Here is an 18,097-nt window from a genome sequence, read left to right on the forward strand (position 1 = left end):
CATGTATTGCTGAGCACTTACACACAGGTCTTTCAGCTACGACTGAAACGACTTCTGTATATAAAGATAAAGCTGGACTAATATGCACTTTGCAGTATTTCTGCTTTAAATCATATGGTGGATACAGCTTTAAACAGCCCATATCACATTTAAATACTGAAATAGATTATCCATTTCAGGGTGCAGCCAAAATCAAGTGCACTCCTGCACATTATCATGTCAACATTCATTGAAGAGCACATGTGACGATGGGATGTGGCATAAATCCCAGCCCTTAGCAGTTCAGGGAGCTCCTCACCAAACGTGCTGCTTCTTAAATAAACACAGCATGTAGCAGTCAAACTCGAGTGCTAAAATAAAACAAATCAGCTGACAAAGCTTCTCATCAGGCCTATGTTCATGGCAAACCTGTGATTTTGGACTTAAACTTATTTAAGAATGAAAAAAACAATTTGAACCGGTAACATGAACTGTAAACCTCGTTTTCTTACTCCATACCCAAGTTTCTAGGCATAAGAAATGCCATTTAAAAAAATTTATTGTATTGTATATATATCAGGAACTGGAATTTAAATGAAGAGTGATGCCATAACTAATCGGAACACATGGATTATGTGATCACCTCGTTTTGGATCCCTCTGTGCTAGCAACCTCACCTGCTTGAGGTTCAGCAGCACTTCACAGCACCACTTGGGTCAAGACCTTCAAGAGCTTAGCTCTGAATATTATTTGCTTCTGCAATACATATAAATGAAGCCATTCCCAGCACCCACGAACCATCCTCTGGGTTTGAGTAACCTCAAAGAAACTGAGGTGGAAAAGCAAACTGCTTGTAAAAATCTTATCTGGTGATCTCTCCTGGTAGCTACGTTCAGGACTACCCGCTGACATACTCTCAGAACATCTGCGCCCAGGAGCAGCGGCCGTTACACACACCCGTAAATCAAGGCAGCCTGCCTTGCTTATTAATGAAATCAACAACTTTGCATGTAGGTTAAAGCAATTACCAGCAGCATTAGCAAGGGTGAACGAGGGATACAAACAGATTATCTCCAGCCAGGTTGAAGGTCTTGAAAGGGCTGAAAGGGACCCTCTCTTCAATCTTCCTACTTAAGCCCAACAAGAATGAGGAAAACTGACAACAACCTGATTAAATACTGTCAAAATCCAGGAAAATAATCTGAATTGCTGAGTCTGGACTCATACAGAGATAATTCAACTTGGAGACGCACTGTCATGTCCAGGGCAAGTACTGAGAAGGGAGCAAATGGATGGCTTGGCCTGTGTCCTCTGATCTCCTAATGGGTACAGAAACTGATGTCTCTACGCTGCACATTAATCTCGGGTTCTTATAGCTTGGGAACTAGAGCTGGAGACTTCGTGAGAAGGAAAAGGCCTAAGAAGAAAATAAGTAACGATATGGGAGGGGGTGCAAATTCCAGTTGGAATAATTAATATTTTGATTTGTGCCACTTCCTAAGAATTCTGCAGATGTCCATCTTTGCGTTTAAAGGAAAATATTAGGCTGCTGCAAAAAATGCACCTCTCTTCCCCAGGCACTCCAGGTGTCCCCCACAGGATGAGGGGAAGGTAGGGGCTTACCTCCATGAAACATTTACAGTTTTAAGACAAAGAGAACTTGTTTGCTTTACCACCTAGATGCCATTTTACTGTTGCAGGCCCCAGATCTCTGGCATTTCTAGGTGTGGGGGAATCCCACAGCACACGCTGCCAGTTGAAGACTGCAGAGATCCACCCCAGCTTCAGTTTTCTGTACTCCAAAGCCAAGAAGTGAACCATAAGGACAGTCACACCTGCCACACAGATCAAGCAACAGCAACAGAAGATATAGCACTACTCTCCTCTTCTGTTCCTTCTTTGCTCCTGCCTCCACTGACCGCAGCTACACAACCTTACAAGCACTGTTTGAACAACTTACTCGAGCTACAGCAATCAAGAAAACACTCCCTGACAAGAGTGCACAACACCCCAAGTTGAGTTCAGACTCCAGTAAACAAAAAATTAAATTGAGTCACTTGAGACGTTATGCCAACTTCAGTCGAGTTTCCACCCACTGAACTCTACAAGCCACTCCTTAACAGGGCACGACAACGTTTCAGCTACTTCCACTTCTACCCAGCCTACACTTCATGACTAACAGAGGGACACGGGAAATCACAAGTCTGAAAGCAACTGATAAAAAACCCCAACAAATTAATATCAATGAGTGAGTCACATCAGGAAGGAAGGAATAAGGTAACAGAAGAAATTTCTATTTAGATGCTTTTTAGCATAAAAGAATTAAAATGAACTTAATTAAGGTTCAGAATTATGAAGGATGTTACTCATGCAACAACATTGCCCAATACGAAACAGAAGGAAGCTCAAGGGATTCACTGCTGCACCGTGTATGAGCAGTCATCCTACAGTTGGACAACTTAATAAGCACAGAGACACAGGCTGACATACCAGCTTCAGCAAATCTTATGTTTGAGGGCCAGCTGCTGTCTATCAGAGGGCATAAACCACACCCCTCACAGGACTTCTTTCCTCTTACTCACATATTAACTATAGCTACGGGACTTGGTGAACCAGTGGGTCAACCTAGGGAGGAAGTCCTAAATTCCTACCCAAGTCAAAAGAAACAAAACACACAAAGCAGTTAAACAGGGTTTGGAAGGACTGCCTGGTGTTTATTCCACTGTCACAATGGCCAAATGGTCAAGGAGTCTTTCCTCCGAGCACTGCAGCATGGGTTCTTCAGACTCGAACAGGAAGTTAAGAGGCATATTGGAATCAAAATAAACAGCTCAAGACCAACCTCTCTGCTGCCTTAAAGCCTCTGTGCAGTTTTTTCATAAGTGAGTAGATGTGAATAGCACAACATTGAAAATGAGAGGAAAGCCAAGAGGTAGCAACTCATCATACTTACATAACTGTATTGTCATCGACTAAGATATCACAGCCGTGAGCAGGGCATGAAATGGTCTGAAAAAACAAAAAGGTCATAAAAGGAGCAGTGTTTATCCTATTTTTGCATCACAAAGAACTGCAAGGCAATAGACTTCACTGCAATCCACTGCAAAAATAGTACATTGGCTCTATCATCACGTCCCAGATGTGCCACTGTGCACAGCACGATTCCTCCCACCCAGAGCAGACGCTCACATTCACTCCATGTAGCTCCCATCAGCTTCACCCGTGGCAAAGACTGCAGCTCCCAAAGCTTTGGGGCTTGGCTTTTCTTAGTTGTCCTTTTGGGTTTTTTAAACTTTAGTGGGCAAGAACTCTTCCCCTTTCCTTGCCCATGCTCTCAAACATGGAATTTCCAGAGGCGAGTCACAAGGTAGGTGAGCTGACAGTTTACCTGTCCCATGCCTTCCTCCATTATTTTGGTAGTTAAATATTCACTCCAGCACTGCATACAGAACTTGTGTCCACACTCTAGGCCAGTAAAGTACTGCAACGACAAAGAACACAAGACATGGCATCATTTAATCACGTGGATTTACTCAATCATTTCGCCTTTCTTGGTGTTGTGCAGTTTATCAACCTCATCCCCCACACCAAACCTGAGACACTACTATTTATTTTGCATCACCACCACTACAGAACATTGCCAACGCAGCTTTAGTCACACTTTCAAAGCCAGACTTTAATCCTCAACCCTTGCAGCAAGGAAAGGTGTGGCTGACGTTTCCATCCTGCCTTCCCATTTACATGGATCTCTGTTCTAGGAGCACATACAGAGCGCAGCACAGCTCCTCTGTTTCACTCTTGCAGATCAGTAAAATAAATGCGCCACCAAACAGCCACAGTTATAAGACGATACAGAATCTTCTTTCCTCCTATTTTTTTCCACTTGGCTGCTACCACATGTGGGCGCTGCCCAGAAGTCCCAGAATATGCACAGGCACTAATTTAGCTCCCTCGTGTACAGCGAACAGCAATCAGTGAGCAGTCTGTGAGCACTAAACAACAGAAACGAAGAGAACTGCGTGTACTTACGCTTTTAATGCGTATGCATAAAGTTTGCCAACTTACTTGGTAAACTTCCTTCTGAAACCCAGATGCTCATCAGATGAGGACCTAAAGATTCTAATTGGCAGGTGTAAATTGCTAAATAAAATTCAATAATGAATAGCTGTTGCAGACAGCAACAAGGACAGCTTCATCTGCGTATGCATCATCTACAGCGAGCACGTCAAGATACCATCTGAGCTTGAACGGTTACACAAGGGGTGGAGAAGGAAACCCTGCTGAGGATAGACTGAAATGAAGTTACTTCTCTTCGGTCATCTTAAAGTCACTTTAGTTTATACTCAGAGCCGGGGCAAGGACAAGCTGTATTTAAAACAGTGCACTCACACCACTGTGCAGGTTACTGTTTGACGGCTTCGCTTTTCAAAGGATAGGGTAAAACAAGAGCTCCACCCTGAAATACCATCAACTTGTATGAAAATCCACAAATGAAAGAAACCAGGTTATCTGCAGCAGAACAGACCAGAACAGCAGCAGGATGTTGTTAACTAAGAAATGGAGAGAGAGCCCATTTTAAAAAGACAACGTTCTACTAAAAATGCTTTCTTGACCATTAGAGACTGACCATTACCACCACCGCATCGCCCAGCCTGCTCAAGGGCCACTGGCCTATTAGCTGGGTCATGCTCGTCTCCGATGCCACAGCACTTGGGTTGCACAGGGAAGGTGCTGTTGGCACGTCCTTCCCATTTTGTGATTCCCACTCGTCTGGCACTCGGGCCATCAGCGAGGACACAGGTTTGAACCTGACACTTAGAAACGTGTTGCGATGCTGCAGCCAGTAGCTCTGCTCAGCTTGCCGTTCCCACAGCCCTGCTGCAGAGCACTTACCACCACCAGCAGCGAGACAGTTAAACCTGACCCAACCAGGCAGCCAGAAGGGAATTGAGCACTGGACTTCGTTCCAAGGAAAAACAGAGATACTGACCCAAATCTTTGCTTTGGAACAAAAAAAACAATCAGAATGGTTTGTCCTGTCAGTACTGTGGCTCAAAAAACCTTTCCAATGTTTGAACCATTACAAGGTATCTGGTGCTCCACGGATGGTGCTGTGGCCAAGGGATGTCCCCTGGAGATGAACGGATAACACAAAAAAGCCCCAACATCTGTAACTTTCGGGAAGCCAACAGCGCACGGCCTGAAGATGGCACTGACTTTTCCTAGAATCACGTCCCTAAAGCAGGGGCTCAAGGATGACCCCCTTAACAAACCCAAGGACTCACACACACAGGGAGCCACCACAGAACACAGGTAAGCACATATCTTCATTTCTGACCAGTTTTGGTTACTCCAGGCAGTGACAAGATTTGTCAAATGCCAACATAAAAGGCAGCCCCCACGCTTCCTCCCAGGCGGCAAAGAATTCAAAGCATCTTTCAGCTTGTTTCTTTACTTTGAGGGAGTTCCCAATTGTTTTTGGCTTAAGCTGACAGCAGATGACAAGGGAGCAAGCAAAAAGGCCCACATAAAACCATGAAGTGAGTAACTTCTGAACCAGCTTGTTATCACGAGAGACAGCTCTACTGTCCTATCTGCACTCATCACCCATTTCTCATTCCAATGGCATGCAGCCATCCAACACTTGTCCCTGCTCTTCTGGTAGCATCAACCAGATCAACTCTGGTTTTGCAGGTGCTTCCCAAAAGCTCACATTACAGCTCTTTGCAGATGACTGAAGATACTATAAAGACTTCGTATTTCCCTTTTCTGTGCTTTAAAAGGCAGACAAATACCACCTACAATGACCCCAGGAGAGGGTCAACATTTAAGACTCTTATATTCCGGTTATATCTGTGTGTTGTAAAATTTCCTAACAGGTGCTGCTCCATCTCCCAGCTTTCCGTGGGCTGAGAGAGGCTCCCAGAAAAAGTACAGCTTTATCCAGGGGAGAAAAACAAAACAAACAAAAAATTGACCATTGCAAGAGGATTTAAAAGCTGAGACTTCAGGTTTGGTATGAACATAACTTATCCTGAAATTTATAATTCACATGCATCAAAACAGCTTCAAACCAGAGAGATTACAGTCACCTAAGACACAAAGGCACTACTACAGCCTTCTACAGAAGTAACAAAGACGAATTTTCCTCTATGCTCCGGCTTTGGGTACAGTCAAGAGACAAAGAGACTCCCTGTGTTGCTTCCTGACTCAACGAACACGAGCAACTTGGAGACATCACTTGTTCACCTGCAACATCTCACGGCTCTAGCTAAGAAAGTGCTCTGCTAGGAACTGGGCCACTACTGGTTTTGATGCGCTAGTTAACTACGAACCCAAGATGCACTCGTGTGCTTTGCACAGTCCCTCTCAGCAGCCACAAAGCTGCTTCCCAGAGCGCACACATACCCCCGCCAGAGGAGAGGCTGCTCACACCTAGCACAGCAGCTGCCTTAACAAGGAGGAGAACAAGCTGCTAGGAACATGAAATCTAAATTTGAAGTTTCCAAGAGGACCTTTTCTGAAGATAAAATTATTTCCATGCTCAACACAAAGGCTTCTGGGATTAAACAGAAGGAGCTTAGCATAACACAGAGGGTGAGACAGATATCTCACACTTGCCTCTTTCTCAAAACACCTCTGTGCAAAGAGCAAGCAAATATTCTCCTCAGCAGCAATTCACTAAAAAAGAACTACGCAGTAAGCTTAAAAGGAGGTGCACAAAAGTCTTGGGGTTAGTAGCTCAAAAGCAACAGTGATCTTAACACTGAGAATTTCAGCTGCCTGAAACTGGGCCTTGCTCTGCTATGCCTGCTCCAGAGCATGGGAACTGCTTTCAGTCAGGCTACAGCAGCAAGGGTATTTAATCCAAGGCTACTCATAAACCCCAAAGCTGATAATAGTTCTCATAGCTGCTGAAAGGCAAGCTCATAAACCACACCCAGAGCAAGGGGGGACGCCTTACGCAGGGGATGCTCTGCTCTTCAAAGTTCAGGCAGACGTTACCATGTTTTGGAGGGTCAGGACAGCTCCATCAGGAATTGTAAGTATGTCAGCACCCTGCCTTTTGGCAAAGCCACCGAGGGACTCGTGTTTGAGCTCTCCCACTAATCTCCTTTCCTCCCAGGACCTCCCATCTTGCTCATGGACAGTCACAGCAAATTTCTCGCCTGTACAAAAGCACAGTGGAAGCCTGGACCTCTGATCAGTGGATCAGGAAGTTCAATATTTGTGAACAGCTACAAAACCACCAGCAGCACCATTGCCAATCTTACCACAAATCCCAACACGAATTTGGAGCCCCAGCAAGCACTTCTACTCTAATCTTTTCCAATTAAAAAAGTATTGCACAAACATAATGAAGAACTGAAGACACCCACATCAGTTGTGTTCTCTAAGCAGCACAACTTTATTTTACTGCTACTCCCACTCAGGTTTATTCTAGACTTTCTAGCCTGACTATTTTGCATCATTATTTACTACTTTTATAAGCTCTTTCCTGTCTTGCCATTCCATTTCAGTAAATCATAAATCCTGCCATGCTTTCCACACTTTTTTCTCTTACCTATCATTTATTTGTATGTCTTGACTGGTACCTGACCTTTGTAAAAAAAATCGCTTCATCTACTGCTTTCTTTTCTCTGAAAAACTTTCCTAGACTGCTCCCCTGACCCCAGCATCCTCAAAGGCTTTTGCAGAATGGATCATGATTTCATTTGAAACAGAAACCCGTTTTGAGTAAACTAACCTACTACAGATTAGAAGATTCCATGAAAAAAAAGCAAGGTCCCCGTTTCATTTCAAAGGCTTTTGTTAAAGCACCATTGGAGAAGTCCCGTAAGGGCTTCCACTGGGAATGGTGCATTTCAGATTGCTCAGCTGGGGAGTTAGAGTCGGACACCTCCTCACCGCCAGGTACTCACCGAGTTGGGGTAGTTCAGATAGCAGATCTGACAAGGCATATCCTGGGCCGATGACCTCGTGTTCATCTGGCGCGTTCGAGACTTTTTGCTTGGATTAATTACATGACACTCTGCAAAGAGCTTCTCCAAGTTGCCATCGAAGTACCTGTGTAACACACACAAGAGAACGAACATTTAGCCACCTTCCTTGTAAGTCAGTCTGCATGGGCACTCAATGTACAAAGCTGGGTTTAACGCTTCAGGAAGCTCACGCACCCGTTACTTTTAAGAAACTCTTCACAAGTAAACCACAACACAGCCACGACTGCTGTCCACCAAGAGACAGAGAGAACCAAGACTTTCTGCTGGGGAAAGACCTTACTCAGCGTCTCACATGCGGGACGAGGCCTGTCACATTGAACCAAAACACCTCTGGTCATATCCTGCAGTACTCCCCAAAAGCCCCAAGTCCAGAGCAGCCCTCTTGGAGCACTACCTACCAAGATCTAACCTACAGGTAAAAAGGGTCCATTCCACCACTGGTTCCTATGTTTCTTAATGCAGTTGACATGCTTTAGATCTTAATTTTCAAGATGCTGAATTTGAATGGCAATGGTGAGTTCTGGCATCGTAGCGCACACAAGGATTTGCCACCGCTCTTCAATGTTAGCTCACGGATTTAACTCCACCAAGTTATTTTGTTTGCCTTGAGGACTATTTATATCTAGAAAATTTTAATAAGTGAATTCAGTGCAGTTCCATTACAAGCAGCATTTATGAAAGAGTCATGGACAAATATTAACACCACAAGGAGTTCCCAGACTTCAAATTGTTCTTACACACAACACGATCAGTGTAGGACATCCTCTGTTTGAGGAGAGCAAACAACTGGGTGTGATGTTTGCAAAGAAAAAAAAAAAAAACAGTTTTGAAGACAAATGCTCTGACACAACTCTTAACACTAACACCTGTGGCCAGCTGAATGCTTAGGGAAATACCGGAGACACCTGTAACAGCAGGCTGGTTTGAAGGGTGTATATCCACAGCAGGAACCTGATTCAACAAATTGCACCAAGCAGTTCTATTCTTACAAAATCCCTCCAAAAGTTATGACACCTACTGCCCTACCTGAAGACATAAGACGGTCAGCAGCAACTGCTTTTCAGCTGGAGTGACCCATTCCTTCTAAATACCAAAGGGTAACTAATCCAGAACAACCATCATCTTCCCAGGCTTTCTGTAGTTTCCCAAACACAGATAGAAAATAAGAGATTTGATATCGTGTGTTCCTTGGGGTAAGGGCTAGTGATAATGGTAACTCAAGTAAGATGTCTAGATTGGCATCCTTAACTAATACAAACATTTTCAAAGCACCAACAGACTGCAAAGGATGCAGGTGCACGAGCCACGGCTCATAGGAATTGCTTTCATCTCAGAAACACCTGGTCTTTCCTACACTTACATAGAAGAAGCAAACGAGGCAGCCAAGACACTCAGCCAGGGCTATGCAGAGGAGAAAGAAAACAGAAATCTAAGAAAAAAACTCTGCTGCACTCAATTCTTACAGGATTGACTCGTCTCTTTGGGACTGCCACTTGTACACCTCACCTGTGTTAAAGAGAAAATCAGGTATTCCTCCTTGCCCATGCTGTTTTCTTTTAATGCATTTGCTTTCTCTGTTATGCCAGGATGCACTGACCGTTTCCACAACTCTTTGTATCTAAGTGCCTCAGATTCAACCACGCTGTCACTGGGCAGCAAGAAAATATGAACTCTAGAAAATGCAGGCGACTACTTGATCTCCCAGAAAACACACAGTTGCAGTGGGTACTGCAGAGTAAAGTCCAACACCTCTCCAACTGCTCCACCACTCCTTAGGCAAACACACCAAGGGCCCAGCCTAAAGACCATTCCAGTTCCTCCAAGGGTCAGGAATGATACTTAATTCCTATTACCACACCTTTTTCCCACTCGTTCAAACATCACAGACAATCTGTTTAAGAGATCTCCCTTTCTCCTTCCCATGTTTTCCCACTGAAGGATTCCCAGGCACCAGCTGTAGCACCCTTTCCCAACACAGCACATAGGTTTCTCACATGACATTTCTCCACTACCTTATCCCAGCAAACCTTCTCAACCACTGGTTTTCATCTCTATTCATCCTTCTTAAACCCAAGGAGACCAAAACAAATGCATTTCTGGTTAAGATTTCACTACAATCTCATACTATTTCACCTACATTTCTCTAATGCATTCCAAGTGGTGTCTACCTTTTCCATCTCCCTCTTGGCAAGACCTCTCTTGACACTTTGTACCACTTTCATTGCTAGAATCCTCCCAACTGTCTTTTTTTTTTTTTCCTGTATGACATCTGGGTTCTGCTCTGAACTAAATAGCTCCTGATTTGTGCCAAGACATTCTTTAACCAATATCCATCCCAAAATTAACTCATTAGGGACTAGGTTTTGCTACCTCCCGTTTGAGCAAAGTAACTCTGTACATACCATATCAACAGACGCACGCTACATGTTTTACATCACATGGTTGAGCACAATCATCTCTGCTGTGAAACACGGGAGAAAAACCCTTTAATTCCCGCTTCCTTCACAACTCCAGGGGTTCTGATTTTCCTCAAGGCACCCCTCAACTTCTCCCTACCAGAGGGCTGCTTCTTGGTAGCTCAGTCCCTATTTTCATCTTTGGGAGGAGCACAGCAGCTGTAACAGCCTTTTAAATCCGCTTCTTCATTTGCTATGTAGATATTCAGTCATTTTAACACTTCTGACACTTGAGAAATGCTACAGTCTATCCTACCAACATCACCCTTTGCTCAATACAGCCAACTTCTATAACCAAATCTCTTAGTTGATCAAAATTCCTTCTCTTCAAGTTAGAGTAAACAACTGTGATGAAAATGAACAGACACATGACTGAATTATTTTCAAGTTCTGTGGTTTCTACACTGCTTACCAACTCCAAGCCCATAACACTATTGGGTTTAAGCTGTCACATTCTTCATTTCCTCCTGCTGCTGGTGACTCCTTATCACCATCTTCTAGATACAATCAAATTCCGTCCAAGGAAGCATCAAAGAGAAAATGCCTTTTCACTGAAAAAGTGCTTCTAGCACACACTTTGGGCTATTCGTTTTAGTGAAAGGGCATTTGTGAATGTCAGAGTTGCTATACTCGCAGTAAGAGATGTCTTCATACAAAATGCCTTGCCATATGTAGCTTTCCACCTGCTCAGCCTCTGCTGAATCGTGTTAAGCACTCATTTACCCAAAGGAAAGCAGACAGCCAGGTACCTGCTGAGCAAAGTCTGATCCCCAGTGTGAGAGGAAGAGGCAACCTGGGCTAGCAGCCAAGCCACCAGGGCCACCCTGGCACCCGTCCCCTGCTCGGAGGGAAGGCAGACATGCAGCCACCAAGATAAGCACTTACAAGGGGCCGAAACACCTCTGACAGCACCTCCAGGGACTGAATCAGGCCTTTGGTTAACTGCTAAATTACTACTTTTTTTTTTTTTTAATAAGAAATGACCAGGGAAAGGCACACAGAGCAGGAGCTGCACGTCAGTCCCTTCTCCATCAGTACATTCATCCACCGAGTTCCTCTCAGAAGGGATGGACGCTATCAACTATGGTAAAATTGGAAGGCAACCAAGATGAAAGTTATGAGCCAAGGCACTTCCTTCACTGATCTCTAAGGTTACCTGGTCAACCCATACCCACCAGCCTCCTGTATGCATTAACCAGCTGATGAAACAGAGGAAAACACAGTACTTAGCATCTTTATTCTCCAAAGCACATGCAGCACATCAGGAGTTGAACTAGAGTACCTGCTCCAGTACCACCTCTCATCTTCCAAACAAATCCTTCCCAAAACACCAATTTTGCTTTTGGACACAGTCAAATAATTAGCACTTCACCAGGACAGGGTGGTTTGTCAGTTGGGGCTATTACCTCTGTATGAGTGGAATAAATGCCTGTAACATATCTGTCCTCTTAATAATGCCACACAACCACCCAAAGACAAAGCTGACAGACAATAACAACCTACTTAATTTAAATCCGCATAACACCACAAAAATGCAATGAAGCGGTTTTCCTGTTTTAAAACATGAAAAGTCTCAACTCACAAGCTCAGACCTCAAACTCAACACTTATCAAAAAAGAAGCCACTTGGTTTCTCTGTTTTTCCGCAGGCGATGTTTGATAAGGCTGCCTGGTCAGTCCTGCTGACTCAGGATGAGCTAAGGCAAACCAGACACTGCCAAGGTTCTGTAAACACAAGCCGTTAAGCAACTGAGTTCAAGCTCTGACTTGGTGTGAAATCAAGCACCAAAGATTGCACCCAAAAGTTACATCTCAGCAAGCATTAAACCCACCCAGGCAACAACAGGCACTTCCCATGAAACCTTCCTAATGGTTAGAAGCAGTAAAAGGGGCCAAATTTCTACCAGTTCAACTGTTTAAAGCTAGGCCCTCATGAAAAGAAAAGAAATAATCTACACAAGTTTCCAATGCTGACAGGAAAGCTATCACATTGGACTCAATGATCTGGTGGGTCTTTTCCAACCTGGTGATTCTATGATTCTACAATTCTATGATTCTATGTGAATAAGTGAGCCAGAGATTTCAGACAAGACTTTTTTGGCGTCGGACACTGAAGACACAGTGAATGGGTAGCGTTACTTTCAGGTAATACGTAAGTTTTCAGAGTTTTCCTGCTTATAAAAATAAAATCATGTTTAATTTTTTTCTGCCTGACCAGAGCAGGCCTCTCCACCTCACCACAAATGCTTCCCATTTTTTTTCAGCTCATTTACACCAGCACCCTGCTGCAACAAGATAAGCTGGACACACACAAAGCCAGGCAAGTCTCAGACCACGTCATGTTTGTCCGAACGAGAACCATCTCTATTTTAGTGAAAAGAGATATGTGTAGCTAGTGCAGGGCATCATTTCCAGCTCCCTCACTATTTCAAACTAACTGGTTTGCATTCTGGCTACTGAAGGGACCACGTGCCTCCCAGCCTTGCCGTCACTTATTACCGCAGCAATCAAAATCTTGATTATCAGAAACCAGCTCCCTCAGTCCCCTCTCCAGCTCCTGGCCAAAAACAGCTGAGCATCAGCCGAGTGCTGCAAAGGCTTTTATGGAAGCTATTTTGGCAAGAAACAACAGAAAGCAGCACCAGCTACTTGAGAGCAAATGTTTTAATGGTTTTTGAATGCAAGAGGACATCAATTAACACCACAATTGTGACCAGCGTGCAACAGGTCTGCATCAGCAAGGGTGACGTGTCGGATTGCTCATGGGATAATCGTATAGAATTAAGGTAAATATTTTAATGAGTATGTACTGAGAATGAACGCTTACCTGTAGACTTTGTAAATATTTACATCCACTTGGAGTGTTTTGGTTGGTAACTGTAAAAGCCTTAACAATATCAACTCACTAAGAAGTGGCTGACACCCCCTTGGAAATAAACTGGGCTGCAGGTTTTTTCAAACTGATGGCAGCCTTAACAAACCAGCTTTCAGCAGGGAGAGAAAAACCTTTGATTAAAGGGGTGACATTTCAGTACCTGTATGTAGAGGTATTCCAAAGCGAGATGGAGGGAGCCAAGGAGAGTGAATTTGAGCCTGACTAAAAGCATCAGCACAAGAAACCCAAACACAAAGACATGACCAGGCACACATACAAAGAAGGAACTAAACCAGAATGCTTACCAGTTGCAATCAGAGTTAAATAGCCTCAATGTGACTATAATTGTAACACAAAGCTTTCATACTTCCTACAGGAACTAAGAGGTCACGCAAGAAAATAAAGCAAAAACTAGAAAGCTTTAAAAAAATATAATCACCTCAGAAAAAAAATGTAGGCCAGAAAGAAGAGATACCTGAGCATCATCGCTAACTGAAAGTGTTACAGAAAAGGGGCTAAAGGTGTCCTAAATCCATTATTCCAGGATAGCAGGAATATTTAAACTCTAAAACTACTTACTATCAGACTGAAAAGAGCACCGACAAGGGCTCAGCCCATGGCACCGAGCTCCTATGGGCTGTTACCTGCTGTCCATCAGTTCAACAGTCCCACAGCCACTGCTTCTGCACGTGGTTTCACAGACTGCAAAGCATCCTATCTGCTCACACCTTAAACACGAGGCAAAGGCAATGCTGAGGAAAGGCCAAACAATCCAGGATTGTCCTCCTGCCCCCAGCTCCTCCCCATGGTCTCTCGAGACAAGCCAAGATCATAACCAGCAGCAAGTCCCTGTACTCTCTCTGCTGCTCCTTCTGGTCCAGACTGACTCTCTCCCAACCTTCTACAAGTGAATTCCCCAGCTCCCTCCCGTCTTCAACAGCAACACTGGCACTGGGGTAAAAACACATGCACTGCCCCGGTAGCTGGATATGACCCCCACTGTATAACAACAAACTACAAAAAGTACTTTTATCAGCAAGAGCAGGGAATCAAAGACAAGAAACAGCCAAAAAATGCTCTGCTCCAAGTTAGAGGCAGAGGGAAAATTCAAACCATTATTTATACAGATGCTAAAGAAAACTGAGGGCTGAAAAGATGCAAAGACATGGCAGATGCATTTTACCAGTGCCCTTTACCAGTCAAGAATGATTTAGTCTCTGCAAGACTGACAAACACATCAGGAACACACATGCTAGCGCGACATGCAAGAGCAACTAAACCCAAATCCAAGACAGCTGCAAGATAACAGGGAACTTGTTCCTCTTTGCTTTATTCCAGTGCCTGTGAAATGTGTGACTGTTAGTGTTCAAACTGGAAGGCACCCCTGCTGCCAACAGGGCCCTCCTAAAACATCTCTGAAGTCTAACAGGTATTAATAACGTTAAAACAAGGAGTCACTCTTAGGTGGTAAAGGCTGCTAAAGGGGGAACGCTTAGAGCTCACAACAGAGATTCTCCTGCCACAAACTGCACGTTCATCTGTTCCGACATAATTCTGGTAACAAACGTCTCTTGTGGGGCTGAAGTGAGACACGGTTGAATGCAAAGATGACTGCTTACCTCTCCATCAGCTTCTCTTTATCCCAGTTGAAATGGCTAAGCAGTATTCGAGTGATAGTCGCTGGATTCTGGAGAAAGAAAAGAAAAACAATAAATAATTGAATAACTGCTTGACCGAGCTGATGCACTGCTATGAGAAGACCAGGCAGAGTTTATGAACAAGCGAATGGGGAAACCAGTCTGCCCAGTAACATCACCTCTGCAGACAATGTATGTTCACTAACATTCACTGGAAAATAGTTAGACACGATAAGTAGAAAAATTAAAACCACCTCTGTAAAGCGAAATGGCTAAATAAATTGAGAAGACAGTTGAATACCTCGGGAACAGGTCAGTTACTGCTACCACAGCAGCTGAAGCATCAACATCCCTGTGTTCAGTGTGCTCGTGCAGTGTAAACCCAGAATGACTGCAAAACACAGCAAGGGCAAACTGCCACCCACCCCATCCACTGCTCCATCACCTCCTCACTACCTGCAGAACAAGAATATTCCTTGTTTGCCTCAGCCCCGGCAGCAAAACACTTGGGCTGAACACTCTCCCAGAAGGTAAGTGGCTGCCAGCGTAAGACAACCGTGTCCTCCGAAGTCCCCAGCTGTTCCTGAATCACCCAGAGATCCAGAAAACACTGTGCAATTATACAGCTACAGAAAGGAACAGAGCATATAAAAGGTCCAAAATAAGACCAAAATTAAAGTCGATTTCCACTTGTACACAAGTTTTTCTTCCAACTGAACAGATTCAGTTACCATCAGCCAAGGGTTCAGTTACATGAGCCGAGAAACAGAACAAACCATATGTCTGCTGTTACCCTGAGCCGTGCTTTAGCTCCCTGCATCCACTCTCTCTGGGCTCAGTTTTAGGACCATTTACACGCAGCAGAGGCAACAACAAGCACCCTGAGTGCAGCTCTGCCTACTCTGCCATTTGACACCAAAATGGAAGCTTGCCTTAGGGCAAATTTTTAACGGACACTATGAAGCTGTTGAAAAGCAGGACAGAAACTAGTAATGTGATTTTCTGAGCCTGCGGGCTACAGCTACAACTTAAAGCTGCCAAAAGCCAACAGTGGCACCCAGAGCAGTGATCCCAGTCCACCCTTACCCTCAGTCGCACGCTTGCATGTCCTGTGCTCAATCCCTGTGCCGGTGCAGCCACCTTGGGCAGCAACACTGCACGTCACTGGCTCGGAAACAGGTCTTCTTCCCTCTTCTCCTTTAACTTTTTCCTCTGAATCAGTTCCCCGCTCTGTTTGACTACCCTAACACACAAACAGCTGCACTGGCACAAGGGAGAGGGGCAGGAGGGGAAAGTGGGACAGCATCTTTCTGCAGTGACACCAACAAAACGTTCACTGGAATAAAGCCCTAAGGTCAAAATGAAGCACAAAGAGCCAGTCTTGTGGTTTGTGCTGTAAAAAGTGACACTCCTCTCCCTCTGCAGTCAGTTCTTGCTCTTATTAATGCCAGCACAGCTTGTTCAAGGCCAAATTAAGAAGTTTTTCCAGCTTAAAAAGCCCATGTGAACAAAAGCAGCTTTAGAAACATTAGACCAGATCCCTGATCCAGCCGGTGTGAAGCCCCATAAACAGCTGGGACAGTAAATCTGCTACACAGTACAGGGCAGAAAAAAACAGAACCTGGTATTACCAAAGACTTGGTATCATGAAGACACATCCCCAGATCATCTTTGAGCAAGACTCCCAGGCGATACGGATCCAAGCCCCTACCTGTGATAACACAACGAGGTGCCTGGCCAAGAGCCACTTGCAAGTGGCCACTACTGAACAGCGAGAGAGCAGCCCAACCTTCAGCACGCTCATAGTCGGGATAGCTGTGCAGCAGCCACCTGCTAAGCAGGCAATCCCACTTTCAGACAAATTGACACATTTCCTTGTGTTGAAAGCAGGGATGGAGCTGCTGCAGGACCAGCTGGACTTGCTCACTGCTATGATATTGCCCCTCTCTCTGTAGCTCTCGGGCAAAGCAGCAAGCTGATACATCTTGGTGTGCAAAGGCAATGCAGATACACCGCGTACGCACCCCAAGACAAGCACGAGAGGCTCTCTGGGCAATGGGATGGTCTTCCCAGAGTCTGTATATCCCAGGGAGCCACATCCTCATCTCTTGCCACAGCCGACAAGTGCCTTGTGTGGCCAACACTGCTCGAGCCACTGCAGCCATGCAGGAATAACACTAAACCGTGGAACCTCATTTAAAGAAAAATAAAAATCAAGGAAAAGCTTTCCGATAACATCAATCCCTGATGCAGCCCAGCAGCGCAGAGCCTGTGCCAGCAATGCAATCGGAGGGAATCGAGCAGCTGAACTTCTCCAGGTCAGCTCTGCCACCCAGAAGCTGTGTGGGAATTTAAGGGTCCCCCTTCACCAAACGCTACTCCAGCTTCAGGGAGGAGCACAACGCCTCTTCCAGGCCTTTTAGTTATTGATCTTTTGAGGTTTTAGGTCTCCAAAGAGTCTTTTTCAATAATGCTGTCTGTATTACGTAGCAGTACTTAACAGAGCTCATGACAGCTCAAACACCCACGATTCCTACAGCAAATTAATCACACGCAAAAATATACTTTACAAACAAACGGATCGTATCACTCCATTATCTTGGTTATGATACCAGCTCCCACAGTCAGCACAACTTTTGTATTTAAAAAATGTCCATGGCCTACAACAAGTCTTGCTTTAAAATGGGAAATCTCCGGCTGAGCATCCCAAGCAGATAAAGCACGCAGCTCTTCTCAAATGCAAGGACTCTTCACTCAGCCCAGAGACCTGCCAGATGTGCAAAGAAATGGTATTTTCTTAATTTCTCAAACAACAGCACTAAGAGAGGTTTAAACTAGCCTGAAGTCTTGTCCTACCTGCTGCTGCAGCAGCCCACTCCTATTAGGCTTCTGGCAATACCCGTTAATTACTGAATAGGCTGAGAGGCAACTGAGGGAGTGGTCTCTGGCCAACTTTTCTTTTTAAAGACAACGGCGTGGTTCCCCCTGTTGAAGGACCAGTGATGCCATACTGATCCAGTCCTAAAGCGGTCCACGGGGCTTATCAAGTGCAACAAGGCAAACCCAGCAAACACCATTGACAAAAGAACACCCAGTCCCAAAGAACAAGAGGGCCTGGTTGCCTTTGTGGCTTTGGCATTTTCCCAAA

The 18,097-nt window shown here is 44.7% G+C and overlaps 1 protein-coding gene across 1 annotated transcript in view; it reads right to left on the bottom strand.

Annotated features, from left to right (window-relative positions):
* The window catches only part of ARIH1 (ariadne RBR E3 ubiquitin protein ligase 1), a 61,380-nt gene that overhangs the window by 18,987 nt on the left and 24,296 nt on the right, over positions 1-18,097 (bottom strand). The window contains exons 2-5 of the mRNA XM_069867057.1: positions 14,932-14,999; positions 7,902-8,046; positions 3,368-3,460; positions 2,933-2,988 (exon numbers count right to left, since the gene is read on the bottom strand). Of these exons, the coding sequence (XP_069723158.1) occupies positions 2,933-2,988; positions 3,368-3,460; positions 7,902-8,046; positions 14,932-14,999 (362 nt within the window). The remainder of the gene's footprint in view (positions 1-2,932; positions 2,989-3,367; positions 3,461-7,901; positions 8,047-14,931; positions 15,000-18,097) is intronic.

The sequence above is a fragment of the Phaenicophaeus curvirostris genome, chromosome 12, assembly GCF_032191515.1.
Source record: "Phaenicophaeus curvirostris isolate KB17595 chromosome 12, BPBGC_Pcur_1.0, whole genome shotgun sequence".
NCBI lineage: Eukaryota > Metazoa > Chordata > Aves > Cuculiformes > Cuculidae > Phaenicophaeus > Phaenicophaeus curvirostris.